At 37.8% G+C, this 27,573-nt stretch overlaps 1 protein-coding gene across 1 annotated transcript; it reads right to left on the reverse strand.

The window, feature by feature from the left end:
- Positions 1–8,426: 8,426 nt before the first annotated feature.
- Positions 8,427–13,116, reverse strand: cdk5r2b (cyclin dependent kinase 5, regulatory subunit 2b (p39)). The gene is made up of 2 exons (XM_061723979.1): positions 12,701–13,116; positions 8,427–11,944 (listed from the first exon to the last, which is right to left on the reverse strand). Exons 1-2 carry the CDS (start codon positions 12,920–12,922, stop codon positions 11,273–11,275), a joined length of 894 nt encoding a protein of 297 aa, XP_061579963.1. The 5' UTR covers positions 12,923–13,116; the 3' UTR covers positions 8,427–11,272.
- Positions 13,117–27,573: the final 14,457 nt, after the last annotated feature.

Here is a 27,573-nt window from a genome sequence, read left to right on the forward strand (position 1 = left end):
ACGTAACATAAACGTAGAGGCATTTGCAAGCTACAAAGTAACCTCTCACCTCGTTTTTGGACAGTGCCACCTACAGCTATAAACACCTAAGCAGTAAGACAGTCAGATCCCTTGATCTGTGTGTGTGTCAGAGAGGAAGGAGGGAATGGCTCACTCATTCACAACAACAGTGTGTGTGTGTGTGTGTGTGTGTGTGTGTGTGTGTGTGTGTGTGTGTGTGTGTGTGTGTGTGTGTGTGTGTGTGTGTGTGTGTGTTTGTGTGTGTGTGTCTTGCATATCAATAGGAATGACATGAAGTCGCTATTGACAACTGAATCTTGTTTTTTTTGTAGCCCAAACCCTTTAAAACACTTCAATCACACATGCACCCACCCAGCCACACACACACTCACAGAAATAGAGGGATATATCTTGATTATCTTTGCTTTTATTCATTTTATTATTTAGGCATGTCCACAATGTTGCCATCCTCACTGTCCTCACCGTCAACTGTTGTGCCACTAATCTGCGGCATCTATTGTTGCTCATCCTCATCCTCTCTCTCTTGCATAACAAACTAGGTGGGTGTTTTTTTGCAAAGCCACAGGATTAACCATGTGAATCCAGAAGACCGAGGAGGGAGAAGTAAGCACATAAAGGAGGAAGAGAGCTGAGAGGGAACAGAAACGCAATATCTGTATAGATGTAGCTTTTTATTAATTACCAGCTCTTAAAGTTCACACGCAGAGTTTTAACACCCTTTTAAGTTTTCCATTTTCTGTTATATTTGTGGTTCATTTTAACATGGATTTTTTTCCCCCTCACAAGTCTTATCAGTGTTTTCCACAAAGACATGCATAAACTTTCTTTAAGTTAAATAGCCAGTGTATCTTATACAGTATATGTTAACATTTCAGACATTTATGACATTCAGACATTTATGACACCTGTCACTGGCTGAAGAACATCTTAGGAACATCTTACATCTAAGGTCCATGTGCTAATGTAGATCAACAGTACTCTACTGTTGATGGTAGCAGATTAAAAAGTAACCAACGCAGTCAAAGAACTGCTTGTTGGGACACTGAGACTCCTGCAGCATTTAGAGGGTCCAAGAGCACATGATTATTTTGCAGCTAAAGAGGTTTGGATTTGATTTCCTTCACCATAAACAAAAAAGAAATTAAAGTGCAATCGCTATTCTTAAGGATTTAATTCATCTTCAGCTTTATTTTGAAGGGATATACATCACACTAATGCATACACTAAACAGTCATAACATTACAACTTAATATATAGCAGGTCCTCCTTGTGCTGGAAGAAATCTGGTCATTCGGGGTCTGTCCTGCAGCATCTGGGAACAGAATGTTACCTGAGCTTTTGGCTCATCTAGTCAATAGTAAGCTGAATCCTGTAAAAAATTTAAAAAAAATAAAATAAAGGAGAGTATTGACACAGAAATGAAAATAAATAAAACTTTGTTCTTTATTTAAGGCAGTTGGGGGACCTTGTGTTTGTTCATGTGACGTGTCACAGCCGTGACTCATTCTCCCAGTCAGAGACATGGATAATGAAGGCTTGACAAATTTAGAGTAAAACACCTACGTAGTTCTAAAATTGACTTGAGAAAAAGAAGGTGAGAGAAAGAGTAGGAAGATGAAGAGAGAGAGATTCATTAATATAAGAGATGAGAAACCACACAGGCAGCAAGAAAGAGGAACAAAACAGATCAATGTACTGTATTTGTAACCTTTTTTCAGGGGCCCTAAAGCCACTGATGTACATTTTGTATAAAACTCTTTAAGAGGAATTTAATTATCTTACTGAAAATAATCTTGGGTTTTAAGCATTAAATGTTAAAACGATGGGCTGTAATAGAGATTTGGAAGATGGAATCTGCAAATTTCCCTGTAAAGAGTTTATCTTAACATAACCAAATAAAATTTAAATTGTCCATATTCTGGTAAGCAGACTATTACAACTTGAGTGCATAAAAGCAGTAATACCCTAATTGAAAGGTTTATTTTTTAATATAGGATAAAATCTTGTTGGAGTCTTTGGAGTCTGACTGTTAGATAAACTACGATAGGTAAATTATCATGATGATTCATGCAGTCTGAAATCGTTTACCTAAAATATGTAGGCATTTGTTGAAGGAAGAAGTAGTATTACATGATATATGAGACTTTTGTATATAAAAAGTGTCCGATAGAAACTTCATGACTGATGAATGATGGACACGAACAGTGCAAATCACTCCTAAATGACCAGAGCAATTAGGTGAATTCAGACTGTGATTCTGTTCATTTTCTCTGCTTGATTCGTCTGCTAAGTAATCATGGCGACACGGTATCTCTCACTATAACTCAGCACCGGAGTAATCTAGTTAAAGAGAGATTAGCAGGCAGTTATGTAGCAAGAGGACAGCAGAATAGACATAATCCCTGAGGGTGTTACAGGACTTCATCCAGATTGGGTGTTTTTTTCCATTGAACACAGGAAGATAACAAATAGGACTGAATCCCATTACAAGGTGGAATGATGTAAACAAATCCCCACAAATGGACTACATGCGTATAAAAATTTGACAGTGTGACAAGTTGACAGTGAGTTGCCATTAAGTTTGCCTTTCTTTGTGTTTCAGCAATTCTCCAAGTCTCTTACATTAGTGGTGGATGAAATATTTAGCTCCTCTTGTTTCAGTAAAACACCCAAATGCCTAAAAGTGATATGTCATATAATCTTGACTGAATAGTTTTTAATTAGCAAACATTTTCAAATGTTAAACAGTACCTTTGCTGTAAAATGTACCCTGTAATATACTCTATAATCAGTGATTATGTTACTATTACTCTTTTACTAAAGAGCAGTTTTAAGGCACATTTACTTTATTACCATTTGTAGTTTATGCTACTTTTGTTTTGTTTTATATAATAAATTAAATGTTATTTTGCATGATATAAAAAGTAAAAAACAAGCAATGAGTTGTTACATATCATATTTAAAAAATAAGGACAGTTTATAAAATAAAGAGGAACCTAATGCAAAGTTATAAAAATGTTTATTTTTATATTTTACAATGCACTTTTTTCAAGGGTGATTCTTAATAAACTTTACTGTAAACAGAGATAATTTAAACTGGGGTACAGGGCTTCTTTTATTTGCAGTGTGAGTGCACATTTGCAATTTACAAAGGATGCAAGACTTGGAACTCTCTTTTAACGCTGTAAGTAAGTGTACATGTGGCGTCAAGAACTATCTAAATTTCAAAGAGTTGCACAGCTTGACTACAGACACTAATGTGCACTTGAAGAGAGACAGTTTGTGGCAAGAATGATAAATAGAAACAGTGGAATAGTTCTTCATTTACAGAACAACACATGCAGCTACCAATATAGCAGCTTTCCCAAGAGCACTTTATAAAGCAAACAGAAGGAAAACTGTTCTGCTGCACCAACTTTCTCCAATGCTTCTTTTGCGTCTTAAAAAGGTTCCTACTCAGATGGCCATTGAAGAGAACTTCCTGGCTGCAGCCATGGGGAGTCTTGTTGTCCTAGGCTTCCTCACTAGTTCATGTTTGTAAAACAGGCTCTACATTTTTTTTTTTTTTGTCTACATTGGCTTTAAAAAAACAACTCTCACAACCAAATTTCTGGAGTTCATCACTTTGCAGCATCTGCATGTGCCGTCAAATACTTGTGAAGTTTGTTCGAAAATTAATAAATAAAATACATTTCCTGTATTGTTCAATACAATACACAGTAGAAAGAAAAATATCTAAACCCCTTCTACATATGTTGACAAAGTGGAGATCCTCTGAATAACTGCTCCTCAGAGAGCAGATAGTAATTGGGACGAGGGTTGGAAAAGTCTGTCCTTGAGCATCTACAGTTGGTACAGTTGCTGGTTCAATACTCATACACTAATACAGAAACATAGATTGTATATTTAACAAAAGGAATGTAGTGTCGGACTTCTTAGATTTCTCTGGTCCCCTTCCCAATCTGACCAGTGATGATAGAGTCATCGCTTTGTTGCCGGCTGTCTCGGTGGAGTTCAGAAAACAATTTGGCCTTTATTATAACAGTTGGAAGATGTCTGGGGAAAGCCGGGTCTGTTAAGAGAGAGGGCATTCATCCCACTTGTGATGTTGCAGCTCTTATTTCTAGAAATGTTGTTGATTTTATTAGACGCTTCCTGACAATCCAGGGTCAAGGCCAGGATGCAGAGCTGCAGTCTTACATGCTTCTCTGCTGCGTCTCAAAATAAATAAATATAAATAAAAACCTATTATTTATTATTAATTAATTTATTTATTTTATGACAATTTATTTCATAATGGCATATTAATTTATCCCATGATGTTTATTTCACAATGGTATATTTATTTGTTTCAAGGCACTTTTATTTCATAATGGTATATTTATATATTTCATTTTGCATTGCCACTTTAATTTCAGGGCTCTTTTTATTTCAGTTTCTCATATTCAAATAAAGGGGCGTGGTTTTCTATGTGGGTTTGGCCATTCGAGAACTTCAGGAGATCCCCCATAAGGGACGGGAACGCTGGAAGAAAACACAAAAATGATAAAACATAAACAAAGAGGAAGAACACAACAACATTGTTGGCAGACTTGGACTTTCACTGGATGTTTCAGATTTGACTGCTGTAAACTGTCTGAGAATAAAAGCATGGCAGACTTATTGAGAGAAGTTACCAACCACCTGGATAAAATGGCAATCTCACCAAGCCCAAGAATCCCTTTCCACAGCAGGACCCGCTGCTGCTCGCTGTGAAGAGTGATACATGCTTTCATGTTTGAGTCTCCAAAAGTCTTCAATAAAACCTGAAAGAATTGCTAGATTTGCTACTAGTCGCTTTTTGGAAACAAACAAACAAGCAGAAAAAAAAGTTGTTTAAGGGATCTGAAAACTTGCTGAATATAGCGACAATGTTTTAAGCCTCTTAAAGAGGGTCTCAGACAATAAATAAGTGCCAATACTAGTTCTACTTGACCTCGGTGCTGCTTTTGACACTGTAGATCACAACATTTTACTGCACAGGTTATAGCATGTTGTTGGGATTAAAGGGACAGCTCTAGGTTGTTTTGAATCAGCTCTATCTGACAGATTCCAGTTTGTTCATGTTCATGAGGTTTCTTCATAACAGATGAGGATCTGCTACGGTGTCCTGCAGGGTTCAGTACTAAAGCCATCTGGTTCAGTTTATACATGCAGACCTTGGGAAGTATAATCCAGAACCACTGCATCAATTTTCATTACTATGCTGATGATACACAGCTGTATTTGTCTATGAAGCCAGATGAAACAGAACTGTCAGGGCCTGGATGTCCACAAACTTTTTGCTTCTAAATTCTGTTAAAACCAAGGTTATTATTTCTGGTCCCAAACACCTTAGGAAGGGATTAGATGGTGTTGCGTTGGCCTCCAGTACAACTGTGTAAAACCTTGGTGTTATTTTCAATCAGGATTTGTCGTTTAAACAGCATATTAATCAGGTTTGTAAGACAGGACAGGAGTCAACAAGGGATACCTTGTCTCTCCAGTGTTAGGTTCAAATTTAGAATCTAATTCAAATTTGTATGACTTGCATATAAAGTCCAAAACAAAGACCAAATAGTACTTTATGTTCCTAATAGGCCTACGCTGCAGGGGACACCAACATGATCCACTGAGCGGTGCCCCTCACCCTTTTTCTCTCCTCCTCTTCTCTTTCCTTTCTTCAGCTCAATCCACAGTTACTTATTAGAAGTATCTGGCATATTTGTTCTTGTAGCTTGTTGTACTGGACTGGCCCCTCTTTCTCTTCTGCACAGGTTTGCAGGCCAGAGCTTCCAGAGCTGCATGCTGACCTGAAGTCCCACGCTCTGACCACTAGTGTTTACCTCCATCTAGATATATATATATATATAGATTATCTACTAACATCCTGACCTGAAGTCCCACGCTCTGACCACTAGTGTTTACCTCCATCTAGATCAGGGGTCGGCAACCCGCGGCTCTAGAGCCGCATGCGGCTCTTTAGCGCCGCCCTAGTGGCTCCTGGAGCTTTTTCAAAAATGTTTGACCCTTTTTTTTTCTTCTTTTTTTTTCTTTTTTTCCTTTTTTTCTCTTTTTTTCTTTCCTTTTCCTTTCCTTTTTAATCTCGACATTTCAACTTTTTTCTCGAAATTTTGACTTTTTTCTCAACATTTCGACTTTTTTCTCGACATTTCGAATTTTTTCTCAACATTTCGACTTTTTTCTCGAAATATTTACTATTTCCTCGACATTTCAACTTTTTTCTCGGAATTTTGACTTTTTTCTCGACATTTCAACTTTTTTCTCGACATTTCACCTTTCACCATTTTTCTTCATTGTAAGGCTTATACAAGACTTTTCATTTTTTGCGGCTCCAGACATAATTGTTTTTTGTGTTTTGGTCCAATATGGCTCTTTCAACATTTTGGGTTGCCGACCCCTGATCTAAATATATAGATTATCTACTAACATCCTGACCTGCAGTCCTACCCTCTGACTACCTCAGTCTTTGATGTCTACATCTGTTGATATAGTCGTCTCTGTAGTCCATCAACTAACCACGTATCAGTAATATGTACATAGAACTCTTAGTTCTCCTGCTAACAGATAATGACCACTAATAAACCTTGTCTTTTGTACAATATACTGTATCTGTGTCTCTCCCCTCTCTGTTCTATAGTCGCTCTTTCTGATCTCCCTTTTCCTGCTCTACCCAACTGGCTTTTGGCAGGAGGGTTCCCACTTGTGAGCCAGGTCCTCAATGTGTTTTCCCTCCTAAAGGGGAGTTTTTCCTTGCAACTGTTTGGCTACAGGACTTTGTCTCGCTAGGGGAGTTTTAACCTGCCATTGTTTATGTAATAACTTCTCGGGGGTCATGTTCTGGGTCTCCGGAAATCACCTACAGACAACTATGTATTGTAAGAGACACAGTTCTCTCTTATTTTAGAAATAAAATTGAATTGAACTGAATTGAACAGTGTGTTTAACAATAATAGTGATTGAACTGAACACAGACAGTACTTAAGAGAAAAATGTAATTGTGCTCTTGAAATGAATAACGTCAGAAAAGTGGCAGAAAAACAAGTTAATTAAACATTAAATGGTGCCTTAAATGTATATTCAAGTATTGTACTTTGTTATATATCCATACAAATAACTACAGCAAAGAAACCAAAGAAATATTAGAAATGGTCGCACATGGATTAGTTGTGCTTGCATCAACATTCTTTTGCACCATATGTCCTCTATTGATTGCAGGAGTGTGCATCTGTTGAGCAGTGCAGCCTTACATGGCTCACTTTGCCCAGCTCTCATTCACTTACCTAGCCGTTACTATAGAGACGCAGTGGAGAGGAATGCAGAGAGCTGGCAGACAGATATGCGGGAGACCTGGGCTGAGGCTTCACAACAAAAAGAAGGCTCATTCACAGCTCTGTGGCTAGAGGCGCTTATCTGGGTTACATAATGCTGTTCCAGGATTCAGACGGGATTTAGTTATTTTCCCTCAAATGTTTGACCTTGTGGATCAGAAAAAGTTTAAACAGAGTAGATATCACCCAGTTTTCTGTTTTAGATGTAGCAGCAAGCACAATTTCATTTCCAGAGAAAATGTTTAATGACAGAAAATCTCAGTCCTGTTTTTGACTGATATTTCAATTCCAAGATAATGGGACAATGTGTTTAACGTAGCTCTTTATGAACAGCAGACTGAAATTAGACAGGATCTGAATTTAATAGAAACCAGTCTGTCTAATTTCTCTCCTGCTCCCCCCCCCTTTTAATCTCTTCTTCTTTTATTTTTTCCAGTCTTCAAGATTCAGTTCCACTCCTGGTCCTTTTGCTGTCAGAGTGCCTGTTTGATCTTATTTTATGTCTTCCTTTGTCAGTTTTTGCTCTGTAAATAGAGACTGTGTGTCCCTGTGAGATGAGAGAGGCAGAGCCACAGACAGTTCTGAGACTGCAGCAGATTCTAACCAATCACATGTAGGAGCTCTCCAGCCCACGTGGCTTATTCATAAAACCAAGAGGAAATCCTCATTATTGCAAACCCATTCTGTCATCTGGTAAATCTTCAATGCATCCCAGATTTAAAATAAACGGAGAAGCTGCTGAAAATCAATTTAGTCACCAAATCAAGTGCATTTATGCAGCTTTTTTATTATTTGATGTATTCTCTCATCTGGACATTGTTGAACACGGCAAAGGACACTAACTAAAATACAAAAAAATAAATAAATAAAATAAAACTTAATTCAAGGTTAAATGTACTGGATGCTAGTGCACTTGTCTGGTCTCATGCAGCAAGACATTTTTACTTGACATTAAATCTTTTTTCCAGTTTAGATCTGGTACAAATACAATAAAATAATGATAATAACAAAAATGACAGACTTGCTACAGTGATCAAGTGAAATACACTAAAATGTAAGAAATAATGTCTAAGTCTGAGTCCAATGAAAAAATGAAGACCAAGGAACAAGAACATAAACTCATAAAGTGGATAATGGTGTTCAATCTTTTAATGCCTGACACATGAAACCTGTTTAGGGAGTACAACTATCTCTTGCACAAAGAAAGCTTGGATAGGCTCCAGCAGATCTCTGTGCCCCTAAATAAGAATAAACAGCGATAGATAATGGATGGATAAATAAACTAATTTTGCTTCATCTATTATTTTAAATCTAGGCAAGAACAGAACAATTTGCAGGGAACCAAATACTGAGAGTAACTTGCAGCAGATGTTAGCGTGAACACTAAACGGTAAGGATACCCTTTTCCTTTCCTTAATGTTAGGTTGTTTGCATCCCGATCTTTCTATTTGGCCTGAAATGGAGCAGCCAGGACGCAAAGAAGGGGCACCAAAAATATCCTTTATGTGTGTCAGCAGACTTTCATGTCCTCAACCTATAAAGCTGCAGTCTAGAGCAACACATTCTGAAATGTCAGTCAACCATTTGGGAAAAGATTTACAGATATAGCAGACTGCTTCTACACCATCAAACTTCAGTTTTTATACATAGAAAAGATGTTTTGAGTGTAATAATACGATTATGTGATGGGTTCTAGTTTCATGGCAACCAATTACCTTTCATGAATTTCAGTCTCATAGCAACCTACATCGGTCCATCCTGAACAGTAGGCATATTCGACATGGACTTATTGCTCTTGCATAACCGGGTCTCAGGGGGGTTGGTTGTGAATCAAGGATTAGTGTGTTTTGTGCATGGATAAGAAAGCATTCAAGTTCCTTTACCAAACTTCAAGGTATGGCTAATGCAGACTATAACCATTTGCATGAACATTAACATTGCTTACATAAACGTTGAAACTATACAAGTGAATAAAGCAATTAATGAGAGGCAGGAGATTCTACATAGGTTTGCATTTATTTCATTATTGTTACCATAAACATTTACTGTACTGTATCTTTTTGTCAAACACGTGGAAAGAGTGAATGCATCGGTGGTGCAACACTGCAGACAACACACACCTACATATCACTTTCCACATGACAATATAGAAGAAATGGACTGTACAAAAGATAAAATTCACAGATGATCAATCCAAAGTGAGAGCTGGTGACAATAACTGCAGACTTAATGGCAAACAGCCCAGCGCCTGACAGGAAACACTGGTACATCACCATTATGCCAAATCACTGTGCAAAAACATTGAAAGTTTGTTCACAGCTGTGCAAAATAGCAGCATCATTATTCACTTTCCAAGCAACGGATTCACGACACATCACAAGGACCTCTCAGAGGGACCTCAGGACTCAACAGGCAGTGTACCACGTACCTTTGGTCTCAGAGTTAAGTCAAATCAGTTTTAGCTTATATATACTGCAATGACACATGTGAAAGATAGTCATCTGTCACTCAGTAATCAGATCTTTTATTTTAATAAATCCTGAATTGAGCAAGTGAGCAAAAGCTTAAACCACCACTAAACTGAGGCCAAGAGCAAATCTACAGAACAGGGCAAAAAAATGCCATTTAACTGTTAAGCTCTATTTGTTTTTGTGTTGCTCAAACTACATCATGTACAGTCATCTTCAAAACAGGCAAAAGAGAAAATAAAATAAAGATATTATTTAAATATGGAATATATACATGTAAACCATAAAGTTTTAGGCCATTTAATAGTTGGCACAGAGAAGATTTAAACAAATCTTTTAAATCCTACATTCCATTCAGTCTCCAGTTACACACTAATGTGTTGAAAAGCAATGCATCATAGCAGCCAAAAGGAAACGAATAAATAAAAGAGGCCCTGCGTTAATAACCTTGTTTAGTGGTCATATTTGGCCCTTTTTAGTGCAACTGAGTACATTCCAGGGGTGGGGATGTTCCCTTTTTAAAATTTACATCTCTGCCCATCGTCTGCAGCTTCAGCCAACAACATGCTTACTGTACAGGAACATTACATTAGAAGTGCAAAAACAGATTGCTGTTCATTGATATTTGGTGGTATTTATAAGACAAGAGACGCTAAAAACATTTAGATACCTTCCAGGTATTAGATATGCATGGTTCCTTATGTGGCGCTTTTAAAACATCCAGTCAAGCTTTAAAGAATTCAAGTAATGCTATATACTTCTAGAGGAGTACCTATAAATATGTTGATTTATGTGTTTTACTCCCTTAGGTAACCAGTGTCTGTTGCATTATCAAGAGCAAATCTATCAGCTGACTGAGATGTTTAAAAAGCAGAATATACACCGTCTGCTTACAAGGTTTAGGCTTATGTGCTGCAAGTGTACCGGGCTGATTGTAGTCCTATTAAGCCAAGCTTGGCTTCTACCCAGCTCCTCTTCACTGGCAGGGAGACGAGCAGAAATGGCACCCAGGTCAGCACCTGGGACAGCTCCAGCTCCTGACACGACTCCCATCTATTCTGGTCCTGCCTGGGATTTCACCTCCCATCATCGTCATTTACCCAGAATATAGGCTAATCTTATGTGAAATAGAGATCTGAGAGTTTCTTACAATGTGATCTGTACAACGAAGTCAACCCCTGTGTGAATTAAGAACTAAAGAGGACAATATTTACAACAAGCATGCATGTTTAAAACCCCCCATACTGAACCCTAAACGCCATACTGAAGAAGTTGTGTAACATTATGAGACATGTTGAGCATGAGAAGCCATAAACATTGGCCTTTCCGTGCAAAATCACACTGAAGTGATTTTTGCAGTCATCTTTTACATTCATCTTTAAAACCCTCATTGGCTTTTTTTTTTTTTTGGTTTCAGCGGTCCAGGTTGGACTCACTGGACTCGCGTTGGTTTTTCAGATCCTGGAAGACCTCGGTGAAAAAGTGCGGATCTGCGTTCAGCTGGAGCATTTTGGGACTCATCCTGTTGATGATCGTCAGCGAGGTCTCCCAGAAAACGTCCTTGTTGGCCTCGATCATGAAGGGCTTGAGCGGGTAGGAGATCTCGTTGCCCATGTAAGAGTATGCCAGGTAGAGGCAGGTCTGAAAGGCGCCCTGCAGCTCGCTCGAGCTCTCGATACTATCCGTGATCGCGTCCTGGCACAGCAGGTACACGAACACCACGTTGGCCGGCGTGATGAAGCCGATGTCCTGCCAGCCCTGGATCAACAGAGTCCGGTCGATGTTTCGGAACCAGAGCACCACCTCTCCGCTGCTCAACTCCTTCAGCTTGTAACACCTGCGGCACATGAAGTCCCCCAGGCAGCGCAGCAGCTCCCCGGTGGACGCCTGGATGACGACGCGCCGCGGAGACACCAGGGAGAAGCTGCTGGGCTGCTTCTGCACCGTGGAGAGCCGCCCGTTCTGGAGAGAGATCTCGCTGTTTTGCGTGGGGACCTTGGGCACCGGGACTGGGATGGGCGCTTTGGGCTTCTTTTCCTCGGTCTGCTGCGTTTTCCGGGTGTTTTCGTTGTTGAGCTGAGCCACCTGACATGACATGACAAACATGACAAACATGACCTCAGGGGAACAGCAATGTTTAAGACAACAACAGTAAGAACACATACAAAGGGCAGATGTATATCCATTTTAGGAGTAAAACTGTGGAACTCATTAATAGACAACGACCTTAAATTAGCAAACTCAATAAAAGCATACAAGATATTATTCAAAGCAAAGGTAATGGACATATAGAAGCAGAATTAGCAAACAAAGAAGAGTGTACACATGTATGTGTGTAAGTGTGTATGTGCCTGTGTGTGGATGTGTACCAGTATGAACATATGTACAGTATGTAGGATTTGATGTATAGACAGAATACACATGCATGAGATGAAATGACAACCTAAATTGGTTTTGTCGGTTTCTTTAGCATCTTTTCAGTTTCTGTTTTCTGAGCTATCATTATTATTATTATTGCTATTATTACACTAATTTAAGCTATCATTATTATTATTATTATCATTATTATTATTATTACAGTTATTACAGCTATTGTTATTATTATTACTATTATTATCATTATTATTTTGTGTAGCCTCATGATACTTCATTTGTTCTTTTTGCATATTCTATGATGTTAAAAGGTGGGCAAGATAAGCTTTATGCTTCAAGCCCAGACCTTTTCGATCAAAATAATCACAATGTTGACCAGGGAAAAACCTGTGGATGTTTGTTATCTTGTTTGTTGATTTTTATCCTTGTGATTGACCGACATAAATATGAACAACTACAGTAACTAACCTGGCTGGCCGGCAGCTCGCGGACGGGCGCCACCGGGTTCGGGGTCACTTTCTTGGCGCTTTTCTTGGCTGAATTCGCCACCAGCTTCTTCCACGACAGAGATACGAACATGGAGTGCCGCTTCAGGCTCTTGTCGTTCTTGGGTCCGTCTCCGGCTGCGACCTCGGCGTCCATTATAGACGCCTTTTTGGTCGCGGGGGAGATGGAGAGGACGGTGCCCATGGCTGCGGAGGAGAGAGCTGCCGTGGCGGGGATGCTGCAGCGGCTTGAGATGAGGAGAGATGATGAGAGGCGGTGCACGGCAGTCACGACTCAACATCCATTTACGCGCTTATTTACAGGAAAAAGGAGCAGATTTTTCCAGCTGAGTGAAATGTATTCCAACAAATGCTGTCTCTGCGACACAAATCCCGCAGCCTTGAGCCTGCATAAAGTTTAGTCACTCTGCGTAAACCCTTTGCGTAAAGCCTGAATTATGGTTCCGCGTTAAATCGACGCCGTAGGGTACGGCGTAGCCTACGAGGTATGCTCTGCGTTGGTGTAACGCGGAACCATAAATCAGCCTTGAAACGAACCAAAGCCGCAGCCTTTGACTGACAGCCGAGTCGACCAATGACAAAGCCAATCAATGATCCAATCGCTACCGCTGTTGCTTTTAGGTCTCCGTTTCTATTGATAGACTGCGACACTCAGTCTTTTAGGTCAGGTGCTATTTTTCTCCGGGTCACTTTGGTGTATTTGGGTATCTTAAAGCAGCTCTTAATTTGTTTACTGTCTGATAGGACAAGGTGAAGCAAAAAAGTCTCCTGCGGATTGGTCGGTTTGTTACAGGCATCTGATGTTTTTCCTTTTCGTTTTAAACCTCAATTCCCCAAAAGTTATGATACATGTAAATAAAAAACGGAATGCAATGACTTGCAAATCTTATAAACCCGTATTTCTTTTTTATAAAAACAGATGGAATGCTTTGTAACATGAGGTACATTATCAACAGGTCGGTGTAAAAAAAAAAACAATAGAGCATGATAAAGAGGCAGTCCCAGAGGAACAGGCAGGTAGATGTTTGACAATCTGAAAAAAAAAAAAGAAATGCATATACAAAGTTTAAAACAATATTCAGAATATTTTTTGGTTAGCAATGAATTGTGAAGGTGTTGGATATTGCAGTATCTACAGGTCATAATATCAAAAAAGTGAGAGAATTTCGCAGAAATCTCTGTGTTTGGGACAAGGCCAAAAATCAATATTGGATGCCTGTGATCCTCAGGCCCTCCAGTGGTACTGAATTAAAAACAGATTATGATTCTTTGATGGAAGTCACCACCTAAAAGTCACTGTCTAAGAACACAGTTGGCTGTGCCATTCACAAATGCCGATGAAAGGTCTGTCACACAAAGAAGAAGCCATATATTAACATTATCCAGACTCATTGCCATCTCGTAACTTTTATGATTAGGGAAATTAAATTGTGCCATGCATGCTGCATCATCTGGACTAAAGGAAATAGGTACAATTGGAGTCAGTATCAGTTCTCAGTTCAAAGGCCTGCATCTTTGATGATATGGGGGCGCATTAGTACCAGTGGCATGGAGAGCTTGCAAATTCTCACATATCTGGAAAGTAAAAACATATATGAAATATATATACAGGTTTTAAGGCAACATTTATTCGCATACAAATGTCTTTTTCATAGAAGGCCTTGCGTCTGTCAGCCAATAAAAGCTTTCTAAACGTATTAAATGCTTATAAATGTTCTTTGAAAGAAAACTTTCAGATGAAGAGAAACTACAGTGCTGGATTTGTACAGAGAAATCAATCACATCACAAATGTAAAGTAAATAACATCACATTCACATCATATCATAATACATACTGAGATGTACACAAGCAAAGTGTATTGTCTTGTCCTTTACTTGGATTGTGTACTTTAATGTAGCACAAGGAAGGTTGCTGCGCACCTCCTTTTTTATTGGCCTCTTCCACTTTTGATTACATCTTCACTGTTAAAGATCTTCCAGCATTATCTAACTATCATAATTTTCCCTGAAAACAATAATTTACTGTAACAGCTTCTCAGACTAAATGCAGACCAATCAATAATTCCCACCTTTAAAGGATTACCTGCTCACGGGTGTAATCAGTGTTTTCCCAAAGGCTGCTTGTGTTGCTTTTCTCCATTTCTTCTTCCTCTTCTGACTCTTTTGTGTCTTTTAAATGAGTTTCAATCATTCTTCGAATTAAATTAAATTAAAGCACATCCTGTGAGATTATTCATCTCCTTTGTTGAATTGCTAATACATTTAATTCTCTTACCACAGAAATGTAAAGGGAATGAGTGTCTTGTGTATAATGAGACTCCTCCTCATACATGTATATCCATGTGCTTGTTTTGGTCTTTCACCCCACCAGGTGTGGAACCAAACAGCTGCACAGTGATGACAATCAAACACAAAACTACAAAAGAGTCTTCTTTATTAAGCTCCTATTACAACTCTCCCAACAAATTACCAATCAAAACTAAAATAACAAAATAAAATGCTGAGGAAAGAAAGTGATTATTAAGCCAAACTTTATAAATCAAGAAGAAAGAAAGTAGTCTCCCAAACTGCTAAGTGCTGCCCATTTCTCTCGCACTCTTTTGATCATGCCAGTGTTTGATCATAGATCAGATGCTGATCAAAAGAAACTCTTTCATCACAAATCAAACAGAATAAAAAAAGAGAGAAAGACAGAAGAATAATCTCAGTGTATTAAAAAGGAAGCATTAAGCTTTTCCGGGTCTAATATACATCCTAATAGATAATACAGGGGCGGGAAAAAATATCATCCCACCAAGGAGTGGAGATTAGAATGTAAATTGTAATGTAAATTTTGGCTCTGCGAGGGGTAAGTATTTTAGCTGACAGGAATGACACCTGGTGTGGTTTGCAATAATAGTAGGCTATACATTATTGCAAACCACACCGCAGCTCTATTTTTTAATGAAGTCAGATAACACTGAACCTTTATCTACACTTCAGGCAAGTCTTAATCATCAAGGACTGGATGTCCACATATTTTTTGCTTTCAAATTCGATAAAACCAAGGGTATTATTTTAGGTCCTCACCTTGGGAAGGGATTATATGGTGTTGCAATGGCCTCCAGTACAACTATGCAAAACCTTGGTGTTGTTTTCTATCAGGATTTGTCATTTAAACAGCATATTAATCAGGTTTGTAAAACAGCGTAAAATCGCAAAGATTAGGAGCATCCCAAAAACGGTGTTGGCTTGTCAATGCACATTTCTAATTAGCCAATCGCATGGCAGGAACTCTATGCATTTAGGCATGTAGACATGGTCAAGACGATCCGCTACAGTTCAAACTGAGCATCAGAATCGGGAAGAAATGTGGTTTAAGTGACTTTGAATGTGGCATGGTTGTTGGTGCCAGACGGGCTGGTCTGAGTATTTCAGAAACTGCTCATCTTCTGGGATTTTCATGCACAACCATCTCTAGGGTTTACAGAGAATGGTCCGAAAAGGAGAAAATATCCAGTGAGCGGCAGTTCTGTTGGCACAAATGCCTTGTTGATGCCAGAGTTCAGAGGAGAATGGCCAGACCGGTTCAAGCTGATAGAAAGGCAACAGTAACTCAAATAACCACTCGGTACAACCGAGGTCTGCAGAAGAGCATCTCTGAACCACAACACATCTAACCTTGAGGTGGATGGGCTACTGCAGCAGAACCACACCGGGTGCCACTCCTGTCAGCTGAGAACAGGAAACTGAGGCTACGATTAGCACAGGCTCACCAAAATTGGACAACAAAAGATTGGAAACACCTTGCCTGGTCTGAGGATTCTTGATTTCTGCTGCGACATTCGAAAAGTAGGGTCAGAATTTGGAGTCAAAAACCTGAAAGCATTGATCCATCCTGCCGTGTATAACGGTTCAGGCTGGTGATGGTGTGATGGTGTGGGGGATATTTTCCTGGCACACTTTGGGCCCATTAGTATCAATTGAGCATCGCGTCAAAGCCACAGCCTACCTGAGTATTGTTGCTGACCATGTCCATCCCTTTATGACCACACTGTACCATCTTCTGATGGCTACTTCCAGCAGGATAATGCGCCATGTCATAAATCGCAAATCATCTCAGACTGGTTTCTTGAACACGACTATAAGTTAATTGTACTCAATTGGCCTCCACAGTCACCAGATCTCAATCCAATATAGCACCTTTGGGATGTGGTGGAACGGGAGATTTGCATCATGGATATGCAGCCGACAAATCTGCAGCAACTGCGTGATGCTATCATGTCAATATGAACCACTGAGCAACGTTTCCGTTACCTTGTTGCATCTATGCCACGAAGAATTAAGGCAGTTCTGAAGGCAAAAGGGGGTCCAACCTAGTATTAGCAAAGTGTACCTAATAAAGTGGCCGGTAAGTGTAGATGTCTGTTGGATATCTACTGACATCCTGACCTGCAGTCCCATCCTCTGACCACCGGGGTCTGCTCTGTACATCTGTTTATATAGTCATGCTTGTAGTACACTAAAGTACCATTGTGTCTGTGTCTCTCCTTTCTCTGTTCTTCATTCTCTCTGTCTGTTTTCTCTTTTCCTGCCCTGCCCTGCTGGCCTGCGGAAGGAGGGTATCCCCTTATGATCCAGGTCCTTATCAAGGTTTCTTCCCTCCTAAAGGGGAGTTTTTCCTTGCCACTGTTTGTCTTAAGGTTTTTCTCCCACTATGGGAGTTTTTACCTGCCATTGTTTATGTTTATGTTAATGTTATAATTGCTCAGGGGTCATGTTCTGGGTCTCTGGAAAGCACCTAGAGAAAACTGTGTATTGTAGTAGACGCTATATAAATAAAATTGGATTGAATTGAATTGAATTGAATATCAAATTTATTATTCTGTCTTCTTGGTTACCCAAGCTAAAATATTCAACTTTCGCTTTGTCACATTTCCATCTTATTATTCCCCCTATCCTCTCCAGGTAGTTTGTCAGTTTATGTGTGATATCTGCCATCTGTATAGTGGACTTACCAAAGCTTTTTATAAAGATTATGAGATCACGCTTTTTCAAAGTCTGGAAAAGCAAACATAGATAAATAAATGACTGATTAGCTTTGTATAAAAGAAGGAATTTTACTAAAGTTCAATCAGAATAAAATGGAGAGACCCTGTAAAAATCTTTGAATAATTTTTCACTCATACTTGAATTTTGAACTATTAGAAAATTAGGAATGAAGGAATTGCTCATCTGATGAAAATTCCCACACAGAAAAAGCTGTTGCAGTGCAAAAGTTGCTTCATGTTTTTAACAGTCAGTGTTGATTACTGCAAATATCTGCCCTCTGATCACCTCCGAGGGTCAGATCAGCTAGCAGCTTCAAAACTCAGCAGCACAAATGATGACTAAGACCAGAAGGATGGCTCAGATTTCACTGACTTCTATTTCACAGAAAACAATTTTAATGCACTAAAGTAAGGTACAATTTAGTTAAGTCACTTTCATTGCAATGTTCAGTGCAACCTCAGAAGTTAATTTAGTTTCTTCCAATAGAATCCAGATTAAATAATCACGTAATGCCAATTAATTAAAATAAAATAGCCAAGCTAAGGAACTAAACAGTTTACTCTGAACTGATGTGCAATCCTCCATCTAAGCAAGTATGAAGGGACAGTGGAGAGAAAAAAACCTCCAGCAGAACCAGATGCAGAACCAGATTGATTTGGAGTCTGTGAAACATTCATCCTGAACTCCAGAGGGAGAAATTCATATTTTTATTTGCAAACTCAAAAGGTTTGATCTGGTGTCTGAACAATTATTAGTTACTGATATTTTTTATCCATACATTTACCAGCCTTTATTTCAATATGTTCATATTTAATGTAGTTTTACTTTAGAGCTAGTTTTTAAATTTCATTGTTTTGATAATTAAAGAACGTATTACTATTTCTAAAATAGCCTACAGATTAAACATCCAGTTTATTTTTTATTGATCTACAGATTTATTTAATATCTAATAGGGTTGAATTTTGATGAGCTGGAACGGTGTGCTGATAATTTGTGAGGTATTTCTTGCCTTCCCTTTTTATATCTTAAGTCTATGAGGTGCTTGGTGCTACATCTAGTTCTAAAAAAATACAAGTGACTGATTGATTCTCAGTCAATATATTTATGACCTATTCCACTTGTAAAATCTCAATGGCATGGCTCTTATAAGATAAATAAATACAAAAATACAAAATCTCAATGATCTTCCTCTCACGTCACATTCCTGCTTACCCATGCAAAAAAAATCTATGCACTGATAAATAAAAATTTAACTAAAATATCTGTCACCTCTCTCTGCTGGGAAAATGCCTCATATTTTCAGTTACAGATAAACTAAGCTAATTAAGAGAGATTTTCTAAACCCACACTTAAACAGGCAGATTAGAAACTGCTCTGTGACTGTTGAACAGTGATGCATATAAACGGTTTCTCTTCATATGGAGTTAAGTCAAAATAATCTTAAAAGCACTAGAGAGAGATCCATCAGCTAATTACCTCTACTTGAAAAACGAATCTTTGTCCAGGCGTGTTAGGCAGTGATAGACTTCTATCCAAACTCCTTGAAAACCTGTTACAGTTAGCTATATTGCTATTTGTACAGAGGTAATCCGCTCGAAGATTTTCAGTCAGGATTTTGATCACAGAGACATCACTGGGGAAAGACAAAACAACAATCTGCCGAGACAGTGGCCTTATATCTATCCTAATTGTGCTGCACTTGATACAATCCAGTTAAAAAGTCATAAACATCACTGTCATTAAAGGATGGATTCCAGTTTGTTCATGAACCAGGAGCCTTCCTCATAGTTAGATGGATGATTTTTATTTTAGACATGTTTCCATAAGATGACTGTAAGCAGCATGGCAATATATTTCTGCACATTTGAACATGTTTAATAACATAAAGGCCCGGATGACTGTTACATTTCTAGATTTCTGTTAAAGACTTAAAGTTTAAGTCTTAAACTTATGCTATCAAACCAGAGATTGTACCACAGCACTATATTACATAGTTGGCGTACAGAGGTGGGTACAGTTCCCCAGTCACCTCCAGTCTTTCAAAAATGTGCTATCAAGCCATGGATTTGCATGCTTTCTTGACTGCATGTGGTTAATTCTTAATGCCTTAGTGTCTATATGTTTGACAGCTTTATAAAAGTATTCTGCCTTGAAAATAAGTTGGAGAGTATTGTAATGCCTCTTCCACTTTTCATATTAACGACATACTGTATTTGTCCTTTTGTTAGCACGCTTAGGGGAAAAAAATATCTTGATATATTCCTGGATAATTGCAGGGCTCTCTTGATTTATCAAACCAACTGCTTGGAAAGTGATACACGTGACAAAACAAGTTTAAAATTTTACATTCTACTTAACTTTTCTTTTATTTCCCCTTTTCTTTTTTAAGCATTCATTTTGATCTGCCTCTCAAAACAACACAGCTCAATGTCTGGACACAGGCAGATCTACACTCTATCTAGACTCGGATGGCGCCCTCTGCTGGAGTGAAGGGGCTACTCTGTAACCTATACATAATTGAATTGTAACGAAATAACTTTTTTAAATAGATTTTTGCATTGGTCTTTATTTTCATTTATCTCCAACTTCCAGCCCAACAAGTCATATTTTGATGTTGTGTAATAAACTTAGATAAGAGTGAGGCTGTTCTTTGTATCTGAGAGCTTCAGGAATAAACTGTCCAACCGTTATGTTACTGAATGAAATTTCTTTGGAATCTATTGTGTGAAGAACATTTGCTCATTTATTTATTTTATTGAACATGAACATAATATTAAGTACTTTCTTTCAGCTGCATGATAATTTATCCTTGTATTAACACTTAAAAAAATAACTATATTTGGGATCTCATTGTATTTCATTGATTGATCTATAAAGGGTTAAATACTGAAAGTTGTCAGGTAGGAGAAACTGAGGTTCAGCATATCTGAGCAACTCTTTTGTTTAACTAATCAAGTTCTTTTTTTATTTTCATTGTTATTTCTGAATCACTAAATTTATTTAAGTATGACATTTTTTCAAATTCTCTTTTTTTCTCAAAAAAACAACAAAAAAACAAGGTAAAAAATCCACACCTTCAGTCACCAGTACAGACAGACATCTTGATATCTTTGTTGTGAAGAGATGGCTAATGTTCCAACATTTATCAACTACAGTCAAACTGAAATGTATCATCATCAAAAACAATCAAAACTGACATGCAACTATGAATAAAGTATAAATGAAGAGCAAAATGTCACTATTACAGTGCATGGCTACACAAGTTTAGTTCTCTGAATTAAATTATATAAATGAACAACTTGGTAATTAAGTAATGACTAAATTCTAGAATGGCATTGCTCTAGCGGCAGCCCTTAGCGGTCACTCTGTCAAATTGTCTTTCTTTGTATCTTCATGAGATTTCCCAGTGAAATTGTGATTTTTTTAAACATTTTTTCATTCTGGTCTAGACGATGTTCTGGCTGGAGGATTTCTACAAGCAATTTCGGCAATTTTAAATGTTTTTCGTGATATGTATCAATGGCAATGTAAAGTTGTTTACATGTGGAAGTAACAAATTAGCTTTCAAAACAACAATAAATGATTAGAAAAAGGCCTCAAATGCAGATGAGTTGAGTGTCAAGAGCAATGATCACAAAAAAAGGGACAGGCAAAGGAAAAGGGTTTGAGATCCCCAGGAGATGAGTTTAAACATTTTGTAGCTCTGATAGGAGAAAACATGAGTATTGTTTTTTTTTAAGATGTGGCATATGAGAATCATATAAGAAACTTTTCCATTTCCATTCCTTTTTAATTTCTTTCAGTGGTCGCAAAAGCAGTTTTCCATCAGTAAGCCAGTCAAGAACAAATAGTAGTCTATCTACAAATTTATTGTTAACAAATAAAAATTGGCCACTAGAGGGCAGTCACGTCCAGCTGGCTGCGACCCACTCTGTGGAGGAAATATTTGGGAGTGAAGGAGGGCTGGATGGTGATATATCCTGTCAGCAGCCATCTTCACCTCCTCATCCTAATATTTAATTAGTTCATGTGAAACTGTGGACCAAGATATCAGAACAGTGATGGAGGAGAGGAGGAGTGAAGGTTTCTGAGGACTAATATTTGCTTTAGTGACAGAATTCTACATCAAGCACGAGAAAGTCTGCCAGACCAGAGCATGAGACAGAGAAGGAGCAGGAAGACACAAAAACTGACACTGAAATAAATGTATTTCTTTTCTTCTTTTATGTTACTATTCATACATGTTTGTTTTGCATAGTTGAAACAGTAAAATATTCTATAGGGAAATGCTGGTAATAGTAAATTCCAAGTCAGAAATAGCCGATATTTTCATTACATTACAGACAACACTAACATGAGTATGATATTATACACTACCATAGCTCATTATATATAGAAGTATATGATCTCTTATTTTTCTTACATAAACATGCATTGCAGGGAAGAGCAGAACAATTTCTGTCACATTAAATGCTGATGAATTCAAACTGCAAACAAGCAAAAAATTGAAAAAGTAAAGTTTAATATCACTTGTCTACTTTTTAATAATGAATTATTTCTTATGATAAAGATAAAGCTATACCTTATTGATCCCCAGGGGGAAATTCCAGTATCACAGCAGCATACAACGGAATAGAAATACGGGGTTGAAAAAAAAGGAAAAAGAAAATACATACACACATAGACACGTGTATACATAAGGTATATACACACATACATATGCATATACTGTATGCAACAATGAAGATAAATAAAGATAAAAAAATACAAATATATACACACACACAGCAACAGAGAGGTTGGAGAACTGTAAAAGTCCATCCAGAGCAGGGAGAGGTAAAATCATGATTGGGCTTGAAGTAATAAAATACGTTTTAAAAAGTAATAATAAGTGGAAGCATGACATAAAAGTAACACAACACTCGTGAAAAATGATGTAAAAATTGGCCTAATAGTCATATTGGTACAACAACTTTTCCACCACATGCTCACTCATCACGAGGTGTTCTCACAGGACATTTTCATTGCTCTATATTCAAAGTTCCTATATATGGACATGCTTCTGGGAAAGGCCCCCTCTGCAAACCGGATGTTTAACTGCTAGCTGTGATTTTCAATCTATGCTGTCACTTGTGTCACCTGTATTACCTGCAAAAGCTGCGTGCCATCATTAGCGCAGCCTTTGCCAGGCTGTAGACAAAACACAGTGGTGCATCCACTGTGTAATCCTGGAGACTTCCACCAAGCCACTCTCTTACAGTCCACTTCCCAGTTTGTCACTTCATGTATATCTATTTCCATGTATTTATTTCATTATTATTAACTTATCGATATTTCACAAGTAGTTCACACTGCAACAATATGACTTCCCTAAATATATAATAAACAATTATTCAATTCAATTATCTGTCTCTCTTTCCTTCTGTGTGTAGGTAGGATGTTCTTGACTTATTCCTGCCCCTCTTAAAAAATAAACATTTTTGTGGTTGAGAGCATGTAGTAAGGTGTTTGAAGTGTCCGTGCACTCAAAAACTAGAAGATAAGACAACACTGTCAGTTTGTTAGGGGTGTTTTAGAGTCTCATTTAATAAGCCACTAAAATCTGTTCACTGAGTCTGAATCACTGAGAAATACTAGAGTAAAACTGTACAGCCCCATCCTTTCCACTACCCATCTACACGTCGTTCACTATTTGTTGTCCCTCAGAAGTACGACCTCAAGGAAAGACAGGCTACATTCAAGTTGAGTGGCTGACACCAAAACTGGATGCTATGAACAAGGCTGTAAAGACATGTTGAAAAAGATGCTTTTTATTGTACCCATGAGATATTTTGACCAAAGCACGTCAAAGATATTTCACAAAGATTTTTGAAAACCTGAATAAACAATTGCCAACAAAATAAGTGCAGGCTATTTTAGAATACACTTGAACAATAAAACTAATAATACTTTTATTGGTTTACTCGAGAACATGGTAATGACTTGCAGGTATGATTAGACAAATGCTCTTATTTTATTTACTTTAAAGCAGGAGATTTCAGCGATCTAAAATGATATCAACACACTTACCCACATCTGCATTTGCTTTGTTTTTCATGTTTCCTTGGTTTTGCTGCAAAGCTCAGAGAATTTACAAAACACCAGAAACGTGTCAGATGTATCTCTGGTTCTGCAGTTATGAAGTTAACAAGTATGCTTTGTTTTTTTGAGTAGTCGCCAAAAAGGTCTCCAAAAGGAGCGTGGCAGAATGGTTTACATTTGTATAGTCCCATTTGAACAAACCAAAAGACCCCTGGAGCAATGTCCTTTGGAAAGACAAGCCCACAGTGGAGACTTTTAGCTATCATGCAAAAGAACATGCTCAGTAAAAACCATACACAGCATATCTGCACAATATAAGCTCCCAGGCAAAATGGTAAAGGGATCATGATTTGGATTTCTTTTCAAGCAACAAGACCTGGGCATCCTGGTGTCATTGAATCTCAAGTATAGGATATCGGGTTAAGTAACAGGATAATGATTTCAAACACATCTACAAAAATGTGTCTGAAATACAGAATAGAGGTGTTGCAATAGTCCGGTCAAAGTCCAGAGCTGTCCATAAATGAATGTCTGGAGACCACATTGAGTGGCATTTGAATCGAAAAGAAGAGTTGAACAAAATTAATCTACACAGTGATGTGAGAGTGATAATGTCATAAAGGAACTAACTACAGTACATTAAGTTATTCCTGTAAAAGCTAGTTCTAGAAACTGTCGCATCATGTGGTCACACATTACCTTTCTATTTTGGCTTTACTTTTTCTTAAATAAATAACCCAATGTTGTATGTTGTTGTTCTTCTGAGCTTGTATTTACAAAATTGTAAAAATGATTAGGGCCAGATAACGTAACTGATACGCAGAACCTTAGAACTGAAAGAGGATGTACTTCCTTCTTCATTACTGTTATTACTATACAGTTTCCTTTGTTCAATTTCCTTATAGCATCTTCCTGTTTTGTCTCTCCTTTTGGTTCCCTATACTCTTTTAGATTTAAATGTTAAACTTTGATCTTTCTGCCCTGCTTCACCTTTGATCTGTTATTTCTGGTTTACTATGAAGATAAACTTCAGTTTTGAATCTTCTTGGTTCCTACTTGTGAAACTTAATTTGGATCTTTCTTTTCATACACACAAGCTTGACACTGTTGTTCTGCTTTTCAGGAGCATACAGTTAAGAATTTGTGGGTGTGTGCGTATGTGTGCGTATGTGTGCGTATGTGTGCGGGGTTGTGTGTGTGTGTGTGTGGGGGTGGATGTGTTGGAAAGATCAAAATCTAGCAAGAGGATCGGGTATCATTTCTTATCGAAGACACGTCTGTCAGAGCTGGTGGGAGGGATTAGCACTGATGACACGGCAGGTGGAGGCGAAATACAATCTAGAGAGAGCGCAGTGAGACAGGTGGGAAAATCCGAATATGAAACTGACACACACGTGTGTATTCACACACAGGCACGCAGGTGGGCCGCTGAGAATACTGCAGACCAGTAAAAGGGCTGCTTCTCCTCTTGTCTGCAGCTGCATTGTCATGCACACACGTTCACACACCCTGCCATTCACATATTTTCCCATCCATGAGAAACCAGGACTGTTAACACCACTGAATGGGATGGTTCATATATCGTAAGGATTGAGAAACCTGTTTAGAGACATCTGTGCCTAAATCCTGGGAAAAGCAAAGAAGTTTCATAGCACAGAGGAAGTCATTTTCAAGCACATATGGGATCATTTCAAAACTGATTCAGACAGCTGTATTCATGTCCAGAAGGACAATTCATTTGTCGTTTACTCCATCTACAAAACTCCATCTACTCTGTTTACACACACACACACACACACACACACACACACACACACACACACACACACACACACACACACACACACACACACACACACACACACACACACACACACGCACACAAATCCCATGCCAATGTTAGTGAGTGGTGAAGATCAGACAACAATAAGTAAAAAAGAAATGCAATAAATAAAGATGAAAATAGACAACTTATACATGTACCATCACTAGAAGTATCTTTTAAAGTAACTGCTGTCTGAATTTAATAACCTAATACAGCAAAGAATAAAAGCTTTGGAGTATAGATTACGTCCCTCAGAGGTACATGACAATGGAGGCCTCAAAGCATCCCCACAAAGTCACCAGACAGAACATGATCAGGCTGGCTAATAATGCTCTTTTTGCCTCTTAACCACCCAATTCTTCCAGAGGGATTACAAGTGTCTTTGTCTGACTGCTACTGTTGGAGCAAAAACTTACAGTGACAAGCACACTGTTTTTGATAGATAATCAAATTCAACCAGCAACAAATTGTCAAGAGACCTTCAATAAAACAGCAATTAAAGTTACTTGAAATATTCTTTCTGATTTTAACAAAATCAAACAGAGATATAAAATTAAACTAACAATATCTGGACAGCTTCATTATGTGACTAACTTCATGTTCAGAATTACATCTGAAGTCAAAGGTAATGTCTTTGCATTTACATCCTCATTCTGACTGCAGCATGTCCCTTCTTATTGTCAGAATCAACAGAGTGGTCCATTTGAAATGCCTTTACAAAGTTTGATTCACTGTAACAGATGTCACGGTTTGGTACTTCCGGTTTTATTTTGAAGCCCGTGTCTTTGTGTTTGAGTTCTGTTTTTGACTTTCCTGCTTCCCATCAGTAGGGTTGCCACCTTTCAGAAATAGAAATAAGGGACGCCCTGATTTCAGCAGCGCAGGAGCCAAAAAAAAAGCCCCAAAACTTCTAAACTGAATAAAAATGTGTTTATTTTATATGAAAAAACAAAATGCTTTGATTTAAAGTTTAAAGTGCTTTAATAGCATTGAACTTGCATGACTGTAGAGACAGACAACCATACTAGCAACTGAAATATCCTCCTATGCTACGTATGTCCACATCAGCCAAGATGTATAATATAGTTACAGGTGAAGAATATGGTGTAAAAGTTAATTTATTTCAATAATTCAACTAGAATATGGTGTAAAGGTTAATTTATTTCAATAATTCAACTAGAATATGGTGTAAAGGTTAATTTATTTCAATAATTCAACTAGAATATGGTGTAAAAGTTAATTTATTTCAATAATTCAACTAGAATATGGTGTAAAGGTTAATTTATTTCAATAATTCAACTAGAATATGGTATAAAAGTTAATTTATTTCAATAATTCAACTAGAATATGGTGTAAAAGTTAACTTATTTCAATAATTCAACTAGAATATGGTGTAAAAGTTAATTTATTTCAATAATTCAACTAGAATATGGTGTAAAGGTTAATTTATTTCAATAATTCAACTAGAATATGGTGTAAAAGTTAATTTATTTCAATAATTCAACTAGAATATGGTGTAAAAGTTAACTTATTTCAATAATTCAACTAGAATATGGTGTAAAAGTTAATTTATTTCAATAATTCAACTAGAATATGGTGTAAAGGTTAATTTATTTCAATAATTCAACTAGAATATGGTGTAAAAGTTAATGAAAATACGGTACAAATCGTGTCCCGTATTAGTTCAATACGGGACGCAACATTTTTTTCTCAAATAAAGGACAATTCCGTATTTTACGGGACGGGTGGCAACCCTAGCCATCAGCCCTGATCGTCTGTACCCGTGTCTCGTTAACCCTTGTGTATATCTGGTCTTGTCTTTCCTTTGCTCCCTGCTGGTCCGTACTGTTTCCTCCCTCAGTGTTTTCCACGTCAGGTTTTGGTAGTTTTACTTTTTC

The sequence above is a fragment of the Cololabis saira genome, chromosome 6 (assembly GCF_033807715.1).
Source record: "Cololabis saira isolate AMF1-May2022 chromosome 6, fColSai1.1, whole genome shotgun sequence".
Taxonomy (NCBI): domain Eukaryota; kingdom Metazoa; phylum Chordata; class Actinopteri; order Beloniformes; family Belonidae; genus Cololabis; species Cololabis saira.

Bases quoted from the DNA above. Each gene is read 5' to 3' on its own strand.
- cdk5r2b (XM_061723979.1), bottom strand. From the start codon at position 12,922: ATGGGCACCGTCCTCTCCATCTCCCCCGCGACCAAAAAGGCGTCTATA. The intron at 11,945-12,700 runs GTTAGTTACTGT...ATGTCATGTCAG, and splicing joins GCGAGCTGCCGGCCAGCCAG to GTGGCTCAGCTCAACAACGA.